Raw genomic sequence first — 19489 nt, forward strand, 5'->3', positions numbered from 1 at the left:
ATTGCAGATGTGAACTGGTGTTACATTAACAACTGGATTAACAGCCAGAATATTGAATGCAAGCATGCAGATGTGTGTCTACTGTGTCATACAGGACCCAGATGTCAATTTGTGGGCTGGAGTTCCATGCCTGTTGCAGTTGGTCAGTCAATACAGGGATGGTTAATACTGGTTGCGGAAGTTGTTGTCCAGTTATGTCCCATACACATGCAATTGAAGACAGGCAACGTGTTGACACTCTGTAGGACATGTTGGGTTACAATAGTGGAATGTAGGTGAGTGTTATCCTGTTGGAAAACACCCCCTGGAATGCTGTTTATGAATAGCAGCACAAAAGGTTGAATAACCAGGCTGACAAACAAATTTGCAGTCAGGGTGCATGGAACAACCATGAGAGTGCTGCTGCCATCACTCGAAATCACACCTCAGACTTGGGGTAGGTCCAGTGTGTCTGGGCTGCAGATAGGTTGGTTGCAGATGTTCACCTGGCCTCTTTCTAACCAACATACAGCCATCACTGGCGCCAAGGCAGAACTGGCTTCCATCAGAAAACACAACAGACCTCCACTCCAACCTCCAGTGAGCTCTTGCTTGACACTACTGAAGTTGCAAATAGCAGTGGTTTGGCGTCAGTGGAATGCACACTACAGGGCATCTGGCTCAAAGCTATCCTTGAAGTAATTGATTTTTAACAGCTCAGTGTGTCACTGTGGTGCTGACTGCTGCTCAGATTGCTGCTCCAGATGCAGTATGATGTTCTATAGCCATACGTTGAACAGACAGCTTTCCCTCTCGGTAGTGCCACATGGCCATCCAGCATCTGCCCTTCCCATTCCCTCCTCTGACCACTGGTGCCAGCAATCATGTACAGTGGCTACATTATGCTGAGTCTTTCTGAAAGGTCATGGAAGGAACATTGGGCTTCTCATAGCTCTAGTACAGTATCATCTTCAAACTCAGTGAGTTGTTAATAATTGAGTCATCATTGTCTTAAAGGCATTCTTGACTAACATCAATATCAAAGGTCACTAATGCTCACAGCCATCATAGTGGATATTTATAACAAACCTAATTTGCATCCTCATAGTGGCACTACTAGCGTAACTCGTATGTGACTGGTGTGAAATATAAATAAAGATCATCTTTCTAACATAAAAACATGACTAACAATTTTAATTTATCTCACATAACTCCTCTTTGGTTTTGAGATTTTTTTCCATCAATGCGTTTATTTCTCTCATCAGTTAAATTCAGTATGTCCTGTGATATCTAAAGGATTTATACTAGGCCTTGTCGTTTTACCTAATAGATTGTCTACTACCTTCTTTATTTTATCTTACAAAGCCATTCATAATTTAATAATTGCTAACACTTGGTTTACGAATCATGAATGAGGGTTGTATATGTGGAAGAGACCTGTAGATACTAGACAATGGAAGGTTTGAGATTGAGATTGATTTTACAATCTAAGAAAGAGATTTTCGAGTTATGTTTTAAACCGTAAGACATTTTCAGGGGCTTGGACTATAATTTATTGGTTATGAGCTGTAGATTAAAACTGAAGAATATACAGAAAAGTAGAAAATTAAGGAGATGAGACGTAGATAATTTGGAAGAACTAGAGGTTATTGAGAATTTCAGAGGGAGCATTAGGCAACAATTGAGTGAAACAGGGGAAGGGAATACAGTAGAAGATGAGTGGGTGGTTTGGAAAGACAAAGTAGTGAAGGCAGCACATGAATCATACAGAAAGGCAAAAAGGTACTAGAATGATAGGGGTAGCAGGAAGTGCTGGAAAAAAGTGGATACTGATGGAGATACTGAGAAACTGCAGATTGTAAATAGAAAAGGGAAGGAAAAAAAGACTGGGGAGAAATTGCAAACCCGGTTAGGAACTTGTAGTTGTTTAGAGTGAAGTATGTGTTGCTGATCCAATTCCTGACTTTAGTTTAAAAGATTCAATGTACATCAATATGAATGCCCCAAGAGATTCAATAAGTATTCAAATGTAGAGTGAATCTTTCATTGTGAGCAGAAATTTGGAACACTGCATTTTTTGGAGGCACATGATTTTAATGTACTTAGAAATAGCCAAATTCATGTCGTCATTTCATAATATGTTTAACAATTCTGTGTTGGATGTTCATATGTAGACAGTTTGTTGAATGGGCTTCGTAATGACCATGAAAATTTTCTCAGTAAAATACATAACAATAGATGTGGGCCACTGCCAAAGATGAACTTGCCATTTTACAGCAAATATCCTCTTCATTGTGAAATTTTGCAATGACTGCTCCACAGAAGCTATTTGATTAATTCTTGAGCTAACAAACATTACCTAACCAAACCATTTCTCTAATCATTTAGAGCCGACACTATTTAACAGCTTCAAGTTAAGTGTAAATACATTATCCTCCTAAAATATGATCAATATGAAGCACTTTCTTATGCCATCTTTGATTATAAATTGTGACTAAGAATGCAGGCATCTCTACACAAAACATGTAATAAAAATAAGAGTGCTGCTTTCCTCTGAGTTAAAATCATGGTTGTGGTGAGTTGTGAGTAAAATGTAGCGTGTAAGTTGTGAGTGCTTTGTCGTTAAAGGCTCGAAGAAGAGCTGCAAATTAGAAGACAACCTCTGTGGTACAGTTACCGCATTGCAGTCAGTGATGCTGCCACAATTGTGTAATAGATCTCATTTAATCATTAAAGAAAATAAATGATGGCAGAGTAATATTGAGATTGTAATCAGTGAGAAAGTCTAGATTTTTTTTTTTTTTTTTTTTTTTTTTTTTTTTTTCCTAACGTACTGGAAGAATCCTTAATTTTTAAACTGTTTTAAATAATACAATTAATTAAATAATTAATAGTGCATGTAGTTATTGTTATACTCTTTCACCAATCTTTAAAATGACATGCAATCACCATCTGCATCTGAGTAAAGATGTTTAAATTCAGCTGAGGGATTCGTATATAAATAAAGTGTCAGCTCTTGAAATAGTTGTGGCAAATTATTTCTTCTGTTCCTCTGAAAATGATATTAACCTCATGGTTTGACAGAGTGTTTGTAAAATGTGTTGTCTTTGTTACACCGTTTCAAGCTTCATGTCAGATTGACAAGACTCAGCAACTGTGCCCCATCTGAAGATGATGTACAGGTGGACTGGTGAAGTAGTATGTGATGTTAGTTTTAGGGTCCAGTGGCAAACACAACAGGAATGCCACAAATCATTTCACCAGGCCACCTGTGTAGTCTCATCTGTGTTGATTTTGTATATGCAGTTGGAACATTCCAACAGCTGAAAGATTTATAAACATTATTTTATTGTTGCAGCCCGAAGATCAACTGTTCTGTTACATGACCTTCACAAATGAGAAGGTAAACAAAATAATCCTTGACAATCTTCATGTCAATCGGCATGTAAGAGAAGAAGTCACTGGTCCACGTTACTGCCCATCAATTGAATCAAAGGTATTAAGGTAAAATCAGTATGCTTTTTCCCTTTGTCTCTCACATTCTGTACTTCTTACTTTGTACTTCTCCATGTAAATGCTGGTTAAAATTATACAAAAAGTTTACCTGCAACATAGGTTTTCAAATAATATGGTTCCATAGGTTTCATGTCAGATAAGTAATACATGTTACAACTTGTGTTGTTTTGATTTAGAGTATCAAATTGTAGAACCAAGTAGTGATGGAGTAATCCACTTATTTAGTGAGCCAATGTCTCTGGTGTGAAAAATAATTCTTTCTTTCATATAATGATGTGGATTGTAAACTTTATGACCCCCAAAACTATTAGAAATGGTTCACATCTTGGTAGACAGTGAGGACTCACAATATTCAATAGCACCATGGAACAAGGTGTCAGAATTATTCAGATGTTTGGCTGACATTCAGGAGGTGGTTGGCGAAAATTTCTGTCCAGGCATCTGTATTTAACCTTTCCACCTCTTCCCTAAGTCACCTTAGAGAGGTACACCAAGATTGTTCCTCCAGAAAGGACAAGTTTTCCATCCTGTTATCTCTTTGTCTGAGCTAGTGAACCATTTCTGATGTGTTGAGTGTCAACAGGATGCTAAAATTCAAACACCTGTCCTGTAGGTTTATGCAGAATGCAACACAGTGGTGCCCAAACCAGCCTTTTAGATTGATTTTTTATTTTTGTTGTAATTATTTTGTGCAGAAGTTATGAAAGCAGCCTTACAGGGGGATATAACGGAAAATGTAAACATTTATTTAAAAAATCTTTACAGTCATATTTATTAATGAACAAATCTAAAATTTTGCATGTGTAAAGCAAAAGAGCTGTTTTTAATGGAAAATTATAATAAAATATGCAGGATTAATATTTACCAGAAATTTTAATTTTTAATTTTTTATTGTCTTTTTTTATAAAAAGCCATAACTCAGATTCTAATCATGCAATTGATCTGAAAATTTTATTGTAGTGGTTATAAAACCACTGAAGTACAGTTATTAATTTATGGTACAAATTGTATCATTAACAGAGTTTTTAATTTTGCACATCCAAAATTAACTTTTTTTCTGCATACAATCATCTAAAAATCAGAATGCAATTGCAAGATCTCATATTTTTTAATTCCAGGGAGACAGCAACAGGTTGTTAACACTTCCAGAAAATTTCATAGCATTAGCGCGCATACTTTTTGAGAAAAGGCTTCTAATAATGTAAAAAATGTAAAACAGAGAAAATGAGGTTCAAAGATTTTTCTCTCATACTATTACATGTAATAAGCTTACCTCAATTTTAAAATCCTCCGTACTGATACTCCTCATCCTCCAGGTTTCTCTTCTCCCCTTATTGAATCTGCCTGGCCTGTATTTGCAGGTAACGCGCTGATCTGGTAGCTGCCTATGGTGTAAAATGCTTTTGTTGTAAACATACCAGGATCTATACCAACTCTCTTCAGCACTTCAATTCTGCCATTATTTCTGTTGTTGTAACATAAAACTGCATCATAGGTGCCTATTTTGAGTACTTCAAATCCACAGAATGTCCTTTTTGGGCATCTAATCCAAATTAAGTTATTGAGAATTTAATTTGCATTTTATGTCTTTCCGTGAAGACACTTCCTCAATAAATCAGGGTTTGCAAGAAACCTGAATGTGGCTTAATTGCATTCATAACAGGTTCTGGTAATGAGTGTTTATGCGAATACATCTCATTTCTGTTGTGGAACTTTCACCAATCGTCTTTCGGACACTGATTGTGCATTGGTGTTTGGTCAGTGGATAGTTTGTGGAAAAAAATTGCCCACACAGCACACCTCCTTGCCTCTAAATTATGTGTTTTCTTCCTGATAGCTATCCCATAAAATGAAGAGAATCAATCTCTTTCAGAGTAAACCTGCCTTTTCCTCCTAGTGGTTTTCCATCCTCAAGTACTTCACCTTCCTTCTCTTTCAGCAAGCGACAAAGCCTACCACCAAGCCTCATTTGGATGTGGCCAGCACATTCCAACTTTTCTATTGTTGTATTTTATGGATTTTTATCTGTTACAGCTTTGAACGAAGAGGAGTCCCCATCACCAAGGTATTTAGTAAATCTAATACCATACTGGTCCTCAGATCTGGAGAACAACCTCACAACTGCAGTAGCCTCTATGCCCCCAGTTGAGCCACTATAATTTTTAGAGCATGCTACTGCACTCTTCTTGTCACAATTTGTCACTGTCTTCATTGTTGGACATTTTCTGTGTGGCATGCTGGTGGCAGTATTTAGACATAATTGCTACATCTAAACCTTTACCTGAATTAAAAACCAGTAACAGATGCAACTCCATGCAGAGATGTGTGACCCATTTTCATTCAGATCCCATCTACAGACACGCACATGTCAGTAACATTTGTAGGAGGTTCACTGTCATGAATATCTACTCCAGGATCTATTTCTTTTTTGTTTATTTTCACCAATGCCTCCACTGCTTTCTTCAAAGAAACTTTGGCAGTATTGCATTCAGCAACGGACATTTCTTTATTTATATTTTCAAACCTTGCACAAAGTGGAGGCCTGTTCAGAAAACCACACAATAAATTACCTCCTTCCCTGCCCTGTCCAAGGCATCTCAGATCATATACTAACCTAAAATTCCTTTCGTAGGTACCAGTGTCAGTTTTTTTTTGGAGGAGGAAAATGAAAATTCATAGCCACATGAATTACAAATTACTTTAAAGTCACAAGCTATTCTCACTCTTCTTTCTTCAACAACAATCCTGAATTCCATATTTTTACAGTTAACACATGAACATGAAAACTTTATACCTTGGCCGCACTTGAATCTAAGCCGCACCTGAAAAATGAGACTCGAAATCAAGGAAAAAAAAATTTCCCGAATCTAAGCTGCACCTGAAATTTGAGACTCAAAATTCGATGGGAGAGAAAATTTTAGGCCGCACCTCCAAATCGAAACAAAGTTGGTTCATTGTAACATGAGACACAATTGGGGTCGAATGGATGAAGATACAGCTACAGTAGTTTGGTGCGAGTTGTAAGCTTAACAGCTAAGCTTTACCAAGTAGCCATTGTTATGTGTCAGGTGCTCCGTCCGTATTTATACAGGTACCCTTCCTTTTTCACGTGCTTCGTCTGGTTTGAATCGATTGCTTATTTTGCTTTGATCTGATAAGTGTCATTATATTTGTTCTTTTAAGCCGTTATAAGCTGAAAATGCATTATTGTACTGTGTCATGCATTGTTTTTTGCATTCTGATAATGAGTGTTTACGACCTGTCATCGCTCGCGGCATGGCTTGCTTTTGTGCGCGCTCCGCGGCTTACAATATAAAAAAAAAAGAGAGAGAAATTGTCTCATAAGCGAAACAATGGCAAGAGACTGCTATTTGTTATTACTTACACTGCAGCTTTCTTTGATAATGATCAACAAGAACCAAATAATAGACTGCGTATGATAGAAGATGTTCTGAACGAAAGTTAGCGAAAATTTTTCTCCGTTTGAAAATCTTTGCAGACGCCTCTTTAGTACATTGCATTTTGCACAGAAATTAGATTCATCTTAGATTTAAAAATCTAGTCAGTTGCCGTGCTTCATTTCTGACTGTATCACTATTCAACATAAGAATAATATGAATATAAACATGACATGATATGTATATTCTTCCGCATTTGCTGTTGTCTCACTGTAGTTTTGTAGTTTATTAGGCAGACAGGATTTAAATGAGATATCAGCAGACACGAAAGAATACATGGCGTAATGTTTACATTCTTCTACCTTTTCTTTTAATTTATTTACTGACGCAGAGGTTTTGGCGCCAGTATTTATCTTTGTGCCTGCAAAGCATGCCTGTGTAGCTCTACATTTATTCGATGGCAGAAGTTAGTCGTAGCAGCACCTACCAACATTTTTCTGAACTACCACTTACTTTGCACCTGATTCTAAGCCGCAGGCGGTTTTTTGGATTACAAAAACTGGAAGAAAAGTGCGGCTTAGATTCGAGTAAATACAGTAGATGTCAGCCAAAGATATCGAAAGAAAATAGCCCTCACTCTGACAAAAATTCCACTGAAGCAAGCAGTTTCCCAAATGTCAGAAAAGGTGGGAGTGGCCACCAATGCAGAGTTAATCAGTTTAACAATTTAAAGGCATTTCTAAAGCTGCTATCATGATAAAATTCACACACAACGTAGATTAAACTGTTTAGATCAAGAAAATAATATTTTTGAAAAATTGATTTTTTGGGCCCCAATCCAATACATCTCCCCTTAAGTTCCAAAAACTTTGTAAAAATGAATTTGGTTTGATTTTGTACCAGTATCTCTTCTGTCTAGCTAACTGATTTGGTCAACCAGTTTTGAACATTTCTAAAGTTTCTACTTTCTTCTTGTTGGAACTGCTTATTGCCTCAGTAATGGAAAACATCTCTCTAGAGTTTGAAACAGTACGAAGTTACCAAAAAGAAAAAAAAAAAAAACAATTGAGTATTATTGCAAGTAATTGAGTAATTTCCGTTAGCTCTAAAAATGACAGAATATTTTTGGCATGGAAAGGACATTGTTCTAGGTCATAAGCTATCATGAGATGGGAAACAAGTCAATAGTTGCAACTCTGAGTTAGTATGTGAATTGTGCATGGTTAGCACAATTCGTAGTACTGCAGCGATCTAGGTTCAAGGCACAGTTAACACACAGCTTAAACTAGTCGGCTTGGTACAAACGTTCATTAGCTGCCATGGCTGACTGTATAAAAAGTTGTTCACATCTATGATTTTCATCAAAAACAAACCATAGATAAATATTTGATCTTACGTTCTAAACTGATTTTACTGAAAATATGTAATATCTGTGCTTGCTTGATACTAACTGCAGCAAATTCCAAGTTATTGGTCACCATAGCAGTTTGCCTCAGCCATAAGATCAATAGCAAAATTTCACAGAACACATACAATATATGCTGTAGAGTTTAAACTTAGTATAGTGGAAGTTTTTTAAGTGCAGTAAAAAGTTAATTTAATTCTTTTAATATTATTATAATATGTCCACTACATCTTTGTTGGTGAAACATTTGATACGGGATATATCCAGTATTCCTCCCCCCCATGAACCATGGACCTTGCCGTTGGTGGGGAGGCTTGCGTGCCTCAGCGATACAGATAGCCGTACCGTAGGTGCAACCACAACGGAGGGGTATCTGTTGAGAGGCCAGACAAACGTGTGGTTCCTGAAGAGGGGCAGCAGCCTTTTCAGTAGTTGCAAGGGCAACAGTCTGGATGATTGACTGATCTGGCCTTGTAACAATAACCAAAACGGCCTTGCTGTGCCGGTACTGCGAACGGCTGAAAGCAAGGGGAAACTACAGCCGTAATTTTTCCCGAGGGCATGCAGCTTTACTGTATGATTACATGATGATGGCGTCCTCTTGGGTAAAATATTCCGGAGGTAAAATAGTCCCCCATTCGGATCTCCGGGCGGGGACTAATCAAGAGAACGTCATTATCAGGAGAAAGAAAACTGGCATTCTACGGATCGGAGCGTGGAATGTCAGATCCCTTAATCGGGCAGGTAGGTTAGAAAATTTAAAAAGGGAAATGGATAGGTTGAAGTTAGATATAGTGGGAATTAGTGAAGTTCGGTGGCAGGAGGAACAAGACTTCTGGTCAGGCGACTACAGGGTTATAAACACAAAATCAAATAGGGGTAATGCAGGAGTAGGTTTAATAATGAATAGGAAAATAGGAATGCGGGTAAGCTACTACAAACAGCATAGTGAACGCATTATTGTGGCCAAGATAGATACGAAGCCCACGCCTACTACAGTAGTACAAGTTTATATGCCAACTAGCTCTGCAGATGACGAAGAAATTGAAGAAATGTATGATGAAATAAAAGAAATTATTCAGATTGTGAAGGGAGACGAAAATTTAATAGTCATGGGTGACTGGAATTCGAGTGTAGGAAAAGGGAGAGAAGGAAACATAGTAGGTGAATATGGATTGGGGGACAGAAATGAAAGAGGAAGCCGCCTGGTCGAATTTTGCACAGAGCACAATATAATCATAACTAACACTTGGTTTAAGAATCATGAAAGAAGGTTGTATACATGGAAGAACCCTGGAGATACTAAAAGGTATCAGATAGATTTTATAATGGTAAGACAGAGATTTAGGAACCAGGTTTTAAATTGTAAGACATTTCCAGGGGCAGATGTGGACTCTGACCACAATCTATTGGTTATGACCTGTAGATTAAAACTGAAGAAACTGCAAAAAGGTGGGAATTTAAGGAGATGGGACCTGGATAAACTAAAAGAACCAGAGGTTGTACAGAGATTCAGGGAGAGCATAAAGGAGCAATTGACAGGAATGGGGGAAATAAATACAGTAGAAGAAGAATGGGTAGCTTTGAGGGATGAAGTAGTGAAGGCAGCAGAGGATCAAGTAGGTAAAAAGACGAGGGCTAGTAGAAATCCTTGGGTAACAGAAGAAATATTGAATTTAATTGATGAAAGGAGAAAATATAAAAATGCAGTAAGTGAAACAGGCAAAAAGGAATACAAACGTCTCAAAAATGAGATCGACAGGAAGTGCAAAATGGCTAAGCAGGGATGGCTAGAGGACAAATGTAAGGATGTAGAGGCCTATCTCACTAGGGGTAAGATAGATACCGCCTACAGGAAAATTAAAGATACCTTTGGAGATAAGAGAACGACTTGTATGAATATCAAGAGCTCAGATGGAAACCCAGTTCTAAGCAAAGAAGGGAAAGCAGAAAGGTGGAAGGAGTATATAGAGGGTCTATACAAGGGCGATGTACTTGAGGACAATATTATGGAAATGGAAGAGGATGTAGATGAAGATGAAATGGGAGATATAATACTGCGTGAAGAGTTTGACAGAGCAGTGAAAGACCTGAGTCGAAACAAGGCCCCCGGAGTAGACAATATTCCATTGGAACTACTGACGGCCGTGGGAGAGCCAGTCCTGACAAAACTCTACCATCTGGTGAGCAAGATGTATGAAACAGGCGAAATACCCTCAGACTTCAAGAAGAATATAATAATTCCAATTCCAAAGAAAGCAGGTGTTGACAGATGTGAAAATTACCGAACTATCAGCTTAATAAGTCACAGCTGCAAAATACTAACACGAATTCTTTACAGACGAATGGAAAAACTAGTAGAAGCCAACCTCGGGGAAGATCAGTTTGGATTCCGTAGAAACACTGGAACACGTGAGGCAATACTGACCTTACGACTTATCTTAGAAGAAAGATTAAGGAAAGGCAAACCTACGTTTCTAGCATTTGTAGACTTAGAGAAAGCTTTTGACAATGTTGACTGGAATACTCTCTTTCAAATTCTAAAGGTGGCAGGGGTAAAATACAGGGAGCGAAAGGCTATTTACAATTTGTACAGAAACCAGATGGCAGTTATAAGAGTCGAGGGACATGAAAGGGAAGCAGTGGTTGGAAAGGGAGTAAGACAGGGTTGTAGCCTCTCCCCGATGTTGTTCAATCTGTATATTGAGCAAGCAGTAAAGGAAACAAAAGAAAAATTCGGAGTAGGTATTAAAATCCATGGAGAAGAAATAAAAACTTTGAGGTTCGCCGATGACATTGTAATTCTGTCAGAGACAGCAAAGGACTTGGAAGAGCAGTTGAATGGAATGGACAGTGTCTTGAAAGGAGGATATAAGATGAACATCAACAAAAGCAAAACAAGGATAATGGAATGTAGTCTAATTAAGTCGGGTGATGCTGAGGGAATTAGATTAGGAAATGAGGCAATTAAAGTAGTAAAGGAGTTTTGCTATTTGGGGAGCAAAATAACTGATGATGGTCGAAGTAGAGAGGATATAAAATGTAGGCTGGCAATGGCAAGGAAAGCGTTTCTGAAGAAGAGAAATTTGTTAACATCCAGTATTGATTTAAGTGTCAGGAAGTCATTTCTGAAAGTATTCGTATGGAGTGTAGCCATGTATGGAAGTGAAACATGGACGATAAATAGTTTGGACAAGAAGAGAATAGAAGCTTTCGAAATGTGGTGCTACAGAAGAATGCTGAAGATTAGATGGGTAGATCACATAACTAATGAGGAAGTATTGAATAGGATTGGGGAGAAGAGAAGTTTGTGGCACAACTTGACCAGAAGAAGGGATCGGTTGGTAGGACATGTTCTGAGGCATCAAGGGATCACCAATTTAGTATTGGAGGGCAGCGTGGAGGGTAAAAATCGTAGAGGGAGACCAAGAGATGAATACACTAAGCAGATTCAGAAGGATGTAGATTGCAGTAGGTACTGGGAGATGAAAAAGCTTGCACAGGATAGAGTAGCATGGAGAGCTGCATCAAACCAGTCTCAGGACTGAAGACCACAACAACAACAACATATCCAGTATTAAAATCATTTGTTGTAAGACTTTCCTTGAGAATGAGCAACAAATATCAGTACCATGCTATTATTTTTTCAATGTTTTAACCTTTATTATTATTATTATTATTATTATTATTATTTATTAGTAGTTGACATTTTTTATCTTATTGCTGTGTTTTCTTAGGTTTGGAGGCAAGAACCATCAGATCTGGCTTGAACCAGAAGGCCTTTCAAGCCATGTTGTGTATCCCAATGGACTATCATGCACTCTTCCTGAAGAACTGCAAGCTATTCTGGTTTGCCAGATAAAAGGTCTAGAGAAGGTTAAACTGTTAAGGCCAGGTATAGAAGATTTTACTTTGTTCAGCTCTTCTTCTTTAAAACAGACATGCATGTCTGGCTAAGAATAAGGAAATAGTTACATTTTGTTTTGTTATTGTTCTAATTATATTTTGTTATGTTATTGTTCTCTTTAGTTTGGGGATGGTTTTGATTGCAGCTCTTCAATTTATTGTGTGCAAGCCTCTTCATCTTCGCATAATTATTGCAACGTGCATCCATTTGAACCTGCCAACTGTAGTGAAGCCTTGGCCACCCTCTACAATATTTACCCCTTTAGTCATGTTGTGCCATAAATTATCTTTCTCTGCAATTCAATTTAGTAGTAGTACCTCATCTCTCTAGTTACCCAGTCTACTCATTCTCAACATTTCTAAAGCTTGTACTTTCATTGCATTTGAACTGCTTATTGTCCACATTTCACTTCAGCTACATTCAAAACAGACCTAGTGACACATAAATCTGTAATCAATGTCAACAGAATTCTTCTTTTCCAAAACACTTTCTGTGCTATTGCCAGTCTGAATTATATGTCCACTCTGCTTTGGCCATAACTAGTTTATTTTACTGACCAAATAACAAAACTTATATACTGTTTTAGTGTTTTGTTTCATTTGCTAATCTAATTGCCTCAAAATCTCCAGAATTGGGCAGAGATGGAAGAATAGTAGGAGAATGCAGCTTGGCAGAAAGGAATGAAAGAGGAAGACACCTGGTCAAATTTTACACTGAGCATAATTTAATCATCTGTAATAGATGGTTTAAAAATATGAAAGAAGATTATACACATTGATGATACATGTAGACAGTTTCAGGATTCAGACAAATTATATAATGATGAGACAGAAATTTCAAAACTACATTTTGACATTTCCAGAGGAAGATGTGGACGCTGACTGTAACTTGCGGGCTATGAACTGCAGATTAAAACTGAATAAAATTGCAGAAAGGTTCAAAATTTAAGAGACGAAACCTAATTAAATTGAAACAACCAAACCTTTAGAGATTTTTCGGAGGGAGCATAAGGCAGTGATTGATTGCAACTGGGAAAGAGAATGCAATAGAAGAACAAGGCAGTGGCTAGTGGACATCTGGATACCACAGAAGATATTGAATTGACTAAAGGAGAAAATATAATAATGCAGCAAATGAAACAGGCGAAAAGGATTACAGTCATATCTACATCTACATCTATACTCCGCAAGCCACCCAACGGTGTGTGGTGGAGGGCATTTTATGTGCCACTGTCATTACCTCCCTTTTCTGTTCCAGTCGCGTATGGTTCGCGGGAAGAACAACTGTCTGAAAGCCTCCGTGTGCGCTCAAATCTCTCTAATTTTACATTCGTGATGTGCTCGGGAGGTATAAGTAGGGGGAAGCAATATATTCGATACCTCATCCAGAAACGCACCCTCTCGAAACCTGGCGAGCAAGCTACACCGCGATGCAGAGCGCCTCTCTTGCAGAGTCTGCCACTTCAGTTTGCTGAACATCTCCGTAACGCTATCACGGTTACCAAATAACCCTGTGGCAAAACGCGCTGCTCTTCTTTGGATCTTCTCTATCTCCTCCGTCAACCCGATCTGGTACCGATCCCACACTGATGAGCAATACTCAAGTATAGGTCGAACGAGTGTTTTGTAAGCCACCTCCTTTGTTGATGGACTACATTTTCTAAGGATTCTCCCAATGAATCTCAACCTGGTACCCGCCTTACCAACAATTAATTTTTTATGATCATTCCAGTTCAAATCGTTCCGCACGCATACTCCCAGATATTTTAAAGAAGTAACTGCTACCAGTGTTTGTTCCGCTATCGTATAATCATACAATAAAGGATCCTTCTTTCTATGTATTCACAATACATTACATTTGTCTATGTTAAGGGTCAGTTGCCATTCCCTGCACCAAGTGCCTATCTGCTGCAGATCTTCCTGCATTTCGCTACAATTTTCTGATGCTGCAACTTCTCTGTATACTACAGCATCACCCGCGAAAAGCCGCATGGAACTTCCGACACTATCTACTAGGTCATTTATATATATTGTGAAAAGCAATGGTCCCATAACACTCCCCTGCGCACGCCAGAGGTTACTTTAACGTCTGTAGACGTCTCTCCATTGATAACAACATGCTGTGTTCTGTCTGCTAAAAACTCTTCAATCCAGCCACACAGCTGGTCTGATATTCCGTAGGCTCTTACTTTGTTTATCAGGCGACAGTGCGGAACTGTATCGAACACCTTTCGGAAGTCAAGAAAAATAGCATCTACCTGGGAGCCTGTATCTAATATTTTCTGGGTCTCATGAACAAATAAAGCGAGTTGGGTCTCACACGATCTCTGTTTCCGGAATCCATGTTGATTCCTACATAGTAGATTCTGGGTTTCCAAAAATGACATGATATTCGAGCAAAAAACATGTTCTAAAATTCTACAACAGATCGACGTCAGAGATATAGGTCTATAGTTTTGCGCATCTGCTCGACGACCCTTCTTGAAAACTGGGACTACCTGTGCTCTTTTCCAATCATTTGGAACCTTCCGTTCCTCTAGAGACTTGCGGTACACGGCTGATAGAAGGGGGGCAAGTTCTTTCGCGTACTCTGTGTAGAATCGAATTGGTATCCCGTCAGGTCCAGTGGACTTTCGTCTGTTGAGTGATTCCAGTTGCTATTCCTTGGACACTTATTTCGATGTCAGCCATTTTTTTTTCGTTTGTGCGAGGATTTAGAGAAGGAACTGCAGTGCGGTCTTCCTCTGTGTGGGGGACTGATGACCACAGCTGTTAAGTCCCATAGTGCTCAGAGCCATTTGAACCATTTGAACCATCCTCTGTGAAACAGCTTTCGAAAAAGGTGTTTAGTATTTCAGTTTTACGCGTGTCATCCTGTGTTTCAATGCCATCATCATCCGGGAGTGTCTGGATATGCTGTTTCGAGCCACTTACTGATTTAACGTAAGACCAGAACTTCCTAGGATTTTCTGTCAAGTTGGTACATAGAATTTTACTTTCGAATTCACTGAACGCTTCACGCATAGCCCTCCTTACGCTAACTTTGACATCGTTTAGCTTCTGTTTGTCTGAGAGGTTTTGGCTGCGTTTAAACTTGCAGTGAAGCTTTCTTTGCTTTCGCAGTAGTTTCCTAACTTTGTTGTTGAACCACGGTGGGTTTTTCCTGTCCCTCACAGTTTTACTCAGCACGTACCTGTCTAAAACGCATTTTACAATTGCCTTGAACTTTTTCCATAAACATTCAACATTGTCAGTGTCGGAACAGAAATTTTCGTTTTGATCTGTTAGGTACTCTGAAATCTGCCTTCTATTACTCTTGCTAAACGGAGACTAACACAAGTGCAAAAACACTAATCAGGAATGGTTAGAGGACAAATATAAGGCTGTAGAAGCATGCGTAAGTAGGGGAAAGATAGATACCGTCTACAGGAAAATTAGAGAGACATTTGGAAAAAAGATAAGCAGCTGTATGAATATCGAGACCACAGATGGTAGGCCACTACTAACAAGGGAACCTCCCCATCGCACCCCCCTCAGATTTAGTTATAAGTTGGCACAGTGGATAGCCTTGAAAAACTGAACACAGATCAATTGAGAAAACAGGAAGAAGTTGTGTGGAACTGTGAAAAAATAAGCAAAATGTACAAACTGAGTAGTTCATGGGAAGATACGTAACATCAAGGACATCGGAACCGCAGGAGCGCCGTGGTCTAGTGGTAACGTGAGCAGCTGCAGAACGAAAGGTCCTTGGTTCAAATCTTCCACAGAGTGAAAACTTTAAGTTTTTATTTTCAGTTTATGTGACAAACTCTTATGTTTTCATCACTTTTTTGGGAGTGATTATCACATCCACAAGAAAACCTAAATCGGGCAAGGTAGAAGAATCTTTTCACCCATTCGCCAAGTGTACAAGTTAGGTGGGTCGACAACATATTCCTGTCATGTGACACACATGCCGTCACCAGTGTCGTATAGAATATATCAGATGTGTTTTCCTGTGGAGGAATCGGTTGACCTATGACCTTGCGATCAAATGTTTTCGGTTCCGATTGGAGAGGCACGTCCTTTCGTCTACTAATCGCACGGTTTTGCGATGCGGTCGCAAAACACAGACACTAAACTTATTACAGTGATCAGAGACGTCAATGAACGAACGGACAGATAATAACTATGCAAAAATAAAGAAAGTAAAATTTTCACTCGTGGGAAGACTTGAACCAAGGACCTCTCCTTTTGCAGCTGCTCACGCTACCACGGGACCACGGCGCTCCTGAGCACACGGTCTCCTTGATGTTGCCTATGTGGCGCATGGACTACTCAGTTTGTATATTTTGCTTATTTTTTCACAGTTCCACACAACTTCTTCCTGTTTTCTCAATTGATCTGTGTTCAGTTTATCAAGGCCTATCCACTGTGCCAAGTTATAACTAAATCTGAGGGGGGTGCGATGGGAAGGTTCCCTTGTAAGCAAAGAAGGGGAAGCTAATAGGTGTAAGGAATACTTAGAGGGGCTATACAAGGGAAATGAACTGGAAGGCAATATTATAGAAAGGGAAGAGCAAGTAGATCAAGGTGAGTTGGAACATTTGGTAATTTGAGGAGAACTTGACAGAGTACTGAAAGACCTGGAAGATTTGGTAATTCGAGAAGGACTTGACAGATTACTGAAAAACCTAAGTTCAAAAAAGGTCTCTGGAGTAGACAACATTCCCTCAAAATCTTAAGATCCTTGGGAGAGACAGCCATGACGAAACCATTCTGTCTGGCTTGCAAGATGTGTGCGACAGGCAAAATATATTGGCTGTAAAGTACAGCGTAACAATTCCAGTTCCAAAGAAGACAGTTGCTGACAAATGTGGATATTATTGAGCTATCATCAGTTTAATAAGTCATTGTTGCAAGCTACTGACACGAATTATTTATGTAAAAATGGAAAAATTGATACAAGCATACAAGGCAGTGCTGCTCCTATGACATTATCTCAGAAGATAGTTTAAAGAAAGGCAAATTTACATTTATAGCATTTGTACATTTTCAGGAAGCTTGACACTGTTGACTGGAACACACACTCTGAAATTCTGAAGGTGGCAGGGGTAAAATAGAGGGAGAAAAGGGTTATTTACAACTTGTAAAGAAACCAGATTACAGTTACAATAGTAGTAGGACCTGAAAGGCATACAATGGTCAAGAAGGCAGTGGGACAAGGCTGTACCCTATCACCGATGTCATTCAATCTGTACATTGTGCTATCAGTAAAGAAAAACAGGGAGAAATTTGGAGAAGGAATTAAAGTTTAGGGAGAAGAAATAAAAACTTTGAAGTTTTTCAGGCTTTCCCAGTGATCTAATGACATCTTGGGTTGTTGGGTGTTCTGCCGGATATCAGCATCATACTTGTATGATATTTCAGTAGCGTAACTCGTTACCTTCCTCAGGTGCGACCTGAGACTACTCCTCGAGTGGACCTGGTCCAGTATTTATGCCTGTGATCTTCCCCTTCACCAGGCACACCCTCTGTGGTCCGCGCCCGCTCGCTGTGATCTTCTGGAGCATTGCCGTTCCCTTTTCCGTCCGCTGCAGTCCTTGGTGTTCTCTTTCCAGTCCGCGCCCGCCAGACACGCTCCTGGGTGTTCCATCTTCGGTCTGGTGCACCTGGAACTCTGTATGGGGATCATTGTCCATGTCCACACCTTCAGTTCTTTTATTTGTGGAGTGCTGCAGCTCTACTTAGCTGGTACCCCATGTCACGGTTCATTAGATTACCGATCACTTTTATCTCTATTGACTCCCTTATAACACTGTCCCAAAATCTGGGTGTCTGTGCTAGAAACTTGGCTTCTTCATAATTCATGGCATGACCTAGTTCTAGGCAGTGTTCAGCAATGGCTGATTTTGTTGCCTGTCTTAATCGGGTGTGCCTCTGGTTCCTTGCACCTGATGTATACTGTTCTTGTCTTCTGGCCAATGTTAAACATGCCACATTGGCAAGGTATACTATAAATCCCTGGTTTCCATAAACCCGGGTCGTCCTTGACAGTTCCTGTACGGGAACAAATATTATGAGCAAACTGAAGGTGTAGCTACGGGTAGCCTACTGTCTCCTGTGATTGCCAACATGTTCATGGAGAGATTTGAGGAGAGGGCATTAGAGACAGCCAGATATAAACCCACATGCTTCTTCAGGTATGTGGATGACACCTTCGTAATCTGGCCTCGTGGGAAGGACAGGCTCAATGAGTTTCTGGAACATCTTAACTTGTGCCACCCGAATATCAAGTTCACCATAGAACAGGAGAAGAATGGCCAGCTGCTGTTTATGGATATACAAGTAAAAAGAAAAGCAGATGGATCAATTGGCCACAGTGTGTATCGAAAACCCACACACACTGATTTATATCTGCAGGCCAGCGGCTGTCACCACCCTGCACAGAAGAGTGGTGTTCTTAAGACATTGGTCCACAGAGCACGTGCCTTGTCAGACCAAGAAAGTCTACCAACAGAAATAGAGCATCTCAAAACAGTGTTCTGCAAAAATGGATATACACCAAAACAAATTGAGATGGCACTCCAACCAGTCACTACACCTTAAGTTCCAGAAGCGGAGCAAGATGAAGCAAAAAAGGTGGTGTATTTGTCCTGTGCTGACTCTATTTCTGTCAGAATTAGTAGGATCCTCGGTAAACACAATATCAAGTGTGTTTTCTGTCCATCCAGCAAGATCAGGGGACTGGTGGGAAATGCCAAGGACGACCTGGGTTTACAGAAACCAGAGATTTATAATATACCTTGCCAATGTGGCATGTCCTACATTGGCCAGACGACAAGAACAGTAGATGTCAGGTGCAAGGAACATCAGAGACACACCCGGTTAAGACAGGCAACAAAACCAGCCATTGCTGAACACTGCCTAGAACTAGGTCATGCCATGAATTATGAAGAAACTAAGTTTCTAGCACAGACGCCCAGATTTTGGGTCAGTTTTATAAGGGAGTCAATAGAGATAAAAGTGACCGATAATCTCATGAACAGTGACACGGGGTACCATCTAAGTAGAGCCTGGGATCCTGCTCTGGAATTGCTGAAGAAGCAACGGGGACAGCTGCAGCACTCCACAAATAGAAGAACTGAAGGCGTGGACATGGAGAACGATCCCCATACAGAGTTACAGGGGCACCAGACCAAAGATGGTACGCCCAGGATCGGGACTGACGGGCGCAGACCGCAGAGGGAACATCTAGAAGTGCAGCTGTCTGAAAATGGAATGGCAACGCTCCAGCAGATCACAG

General features: G+C 39.6%; 1 protein-coding gene across 4 annotated transcripts in view; it reads left to right on the plus strand.

Annotated features, from left to right (window-relative positions):
• Positions 1 to 19489, plus strand: part of LOC126462823 (protein MTO1 homolog, mitochondrial) — a 125849-nt gene that overhangs the window by 82337 nt on the left and 24023 nt on the right. For all 4 annotated transcript variants that reach the window (XM_050096104.1, XM_050096103.1, XM_050096101.1 and 1 more), the window contains 2 exons: positions 3338 to 3483; positions 12036 to 12193. In XM_050096104.1, coding sequence (XP_049952061.1) covers positions 3338 to 3483; positions 12036 to 12193 — 304 coding nt within the window. The remainder of the gene's footprint in view (positions 1 to 3337; positions 3484 to 12035; positions 12194 to 19489) is intronic.

The sequence above is a fragment of the Schistocerca serialis genome, chromosome 1, assembly GCF_023864345.2.
Source record: "Schistocerca serialis cubense isolate TAMUIC-IGC-003099 chromosome 1, iqSchSeri2.2, whole genome shotgun sequence".
In the NCBI taxonomy this organism is placed as follows: Eukaryota; Metazoa; Arthropoda; class Insecta; order Orthoptera; family Acrididae; genus Schistocerca; species Schistocerca serialis.